Genomic DNA, 2,134 nt, shown 5'->3' with positions numbered 1-2,134 from the left:
ATAAATAATTATATTACAAATAATATTATATATGTATTTTTATATTTAATTTAAAATTATCTAATTATGTGATAATATATTTATTATATATTAAAATTATATATTAAAAAATATATATAATTTTATTATTATATTATATGAGAAAACTTTTATTTATCAAACTCACGGAATGATAACTAAAAGACAATTAGGTTTATATTGGATTTAAACTGAAATTTTTTTAATAAGAGTTTAACTCATTTAAATTGAATATCAAATCCAAACTCCATTAATTCAAATCGAATCAATTTATATATATATATATATATATAAGACAAACTATGTAGAAATCCTTAAAAAAATCAATCCCTACAAGGGTTTTTTTTTTTTAAATTAAAATAATAAATTAAATAAATTAAAAATTGAATTAATATTCTCCTTAAAACTTTCAACCTATAAAGTACAAACAAATAAATCCAAAACTATGTCGTTTTCGGCATATCTTCCTCCACCTTTTCCTTTCCCCCTCTGGGCTCTTATAAATACACCAATCTGCTCACGCCTTCTCCGCCACACCCGCCTCCTAATCCAATCCTCCAAGCTCCTCTTCGTTTCTAACCCATAAATTTTCATTATTTTTATTTACACCCTTTTCGTTTTTCTTCCATCCATTTAGTCTTCCATCTCCTATTTCTTGATCTTCTTCACGATGGCCGTTGCTTACCCCCATTTGATTCCCGCTGAAAATCCCGCTTCAATGGAGTCCTCTTTGTCCGCTTTATCTCCTCCTCCCGTTCTTTTAACACAAGACGAGCTTAAAAAAATCGCCGCGTACAAGGCTGTTGAGTTCGTCGAATCGGGTATGGTTCTCGGACTCGGAACTGGGTCCACCGCGAAGCACGCTGTGGATAGAATCGGCGAGTTATTGCGACAAGGAAAGCTTAAGAACATTATAGGAGTACCCACTTCGAAGAAAACGCACGAACAGGCGGTCTCGTTGGGGATTCCTTTGTCGGATCTTGATTCCCACCCGGTTCTCGATTTGGCCATCGATGGGGCGGACGAAGTCGACCCGTTTTTGAATTTGGTGAAAGGGCGAGGTGGGTCTTTGCTGCGGGAGAAAATGGTGGAGAGTGTGTGCAAGAAGTTTGTGGTGATTGTTGATGAGTCGAAATTGGTGAGTCATTTGGGCGGGAGTGGACTGGCTATGCCGGTTGAAGTGGTGCCGTTTTGTTGGAAATTTACGGCAAAACGGCTGCAGGACTTGTTTGAGGATTGTGGGTGTGTAGCAAAGTTGAGAACTTGCTTAGAAAAAAACCAACCTTTTGTCACTGATAATGGAAATTATATTGTTGATTTGTATATCAAGAAAGATATTGGGGACTTGAAGGTGGCCAGTGATGCGATTTTGAGGCTTGCTGGTGTTGTTGAGCACGGCATGTTTCTTGATATGGCTACTACTGTGATTGTTGCAGGGGAGCTTGGGGTTAAAATCATACCTAAGCAATTAACATGAAGGGTATTTTAGTTTCATTTATTTACAGGATTTACTCATTGTTTACCCTTTTAGAGTTGAACTTCCGGAGAGGGGTTTTTGGGTTCATTTTATTACAGCCAATTGATAAATGTATCTGCAAGTTTTGCTGAGACAAGGCTAAGGATTAGGGGAGGATTAGTGGATTATAACGTAATTTTGTGGACTACTGAATGATAGAAAAAAATGAAGAAAAACATGTTGTATTTTCAGTTGTCTTTGCAAGTTTAGATCTAATCTAATTTTTATAAATGCCTTTGATTTGACTGGGTCAAGGGACTTTTACTTAGTACTATTCTTTTTATTATTACTATTATTCTTCTGGACTGCATGTTTCTTGTGTTGTGATTGATAGCTTGATAAATCTGGAATATGCAGCAATTTTTTGTTGACAATAAATCATCAAACTGTGGCTCAAACTCTGATTGGATTAAATTTCTTTAATGCATGGTTCATATATTTTTCTCTCTACTTTCTTAAATTGTTGGGCACCATGATACTAGACTTATTTAGCAAATGTTTGTGGGGGTATCTGGTTTTGGCTTTGGGAGGTGAAGGCTCCTCTGGATTTTCCTGATGGGCAGAGTGAAATAGCTTGTTTTTGTTTATTGTTTCACTTAA

The 2,134-nt window shown here is 35.5% G+C and overlaps 1 protein-coding gene across 1 annotated transcript; it reads left to right on the top strand.

The window, feature by feature from the left end:
* Positions 1-529: 529 nt before the first annotated feature.
* LOC123214759 (probable ribose-5-phosphate isomerase 2) lies at positions 530-1,802 on the top strand. The gene has a single exon (XM_044634729.1). It carries the CDS (start codon positions 689-691, stop codon positions 1,493-1,495), a length of 807 nt encoding a protein of 268 aa, XP_044490664.1. The 5' UTR covers positions 530-688; the 3' UTR covers positions 1,496-1,802.
* Positions 1,803-2,134: the final 332 nt, after the last annotated feature.

This window comes from Mangifera indica, chromosome 4, assembly GCF_011075055.1.
Source record: "Mangifera indica cultivar Alphonso chromosome 4, CATAS_Mindica_2.1, whole genome shotgun sequence".
In the NCBI taxonomy this organism is placed as follows: domain Eukaryota; kingdom Viridiplantae; phylum Streptophyta; class Magnoliopsida; order Sapindales; family Anacardiaceae; genus Mangifera; species Mangifera indica.
Note: the sequence above shows the minus strand (reverse complement) of the source record. Positions and strands in the feature narration are given on the sequence as shown.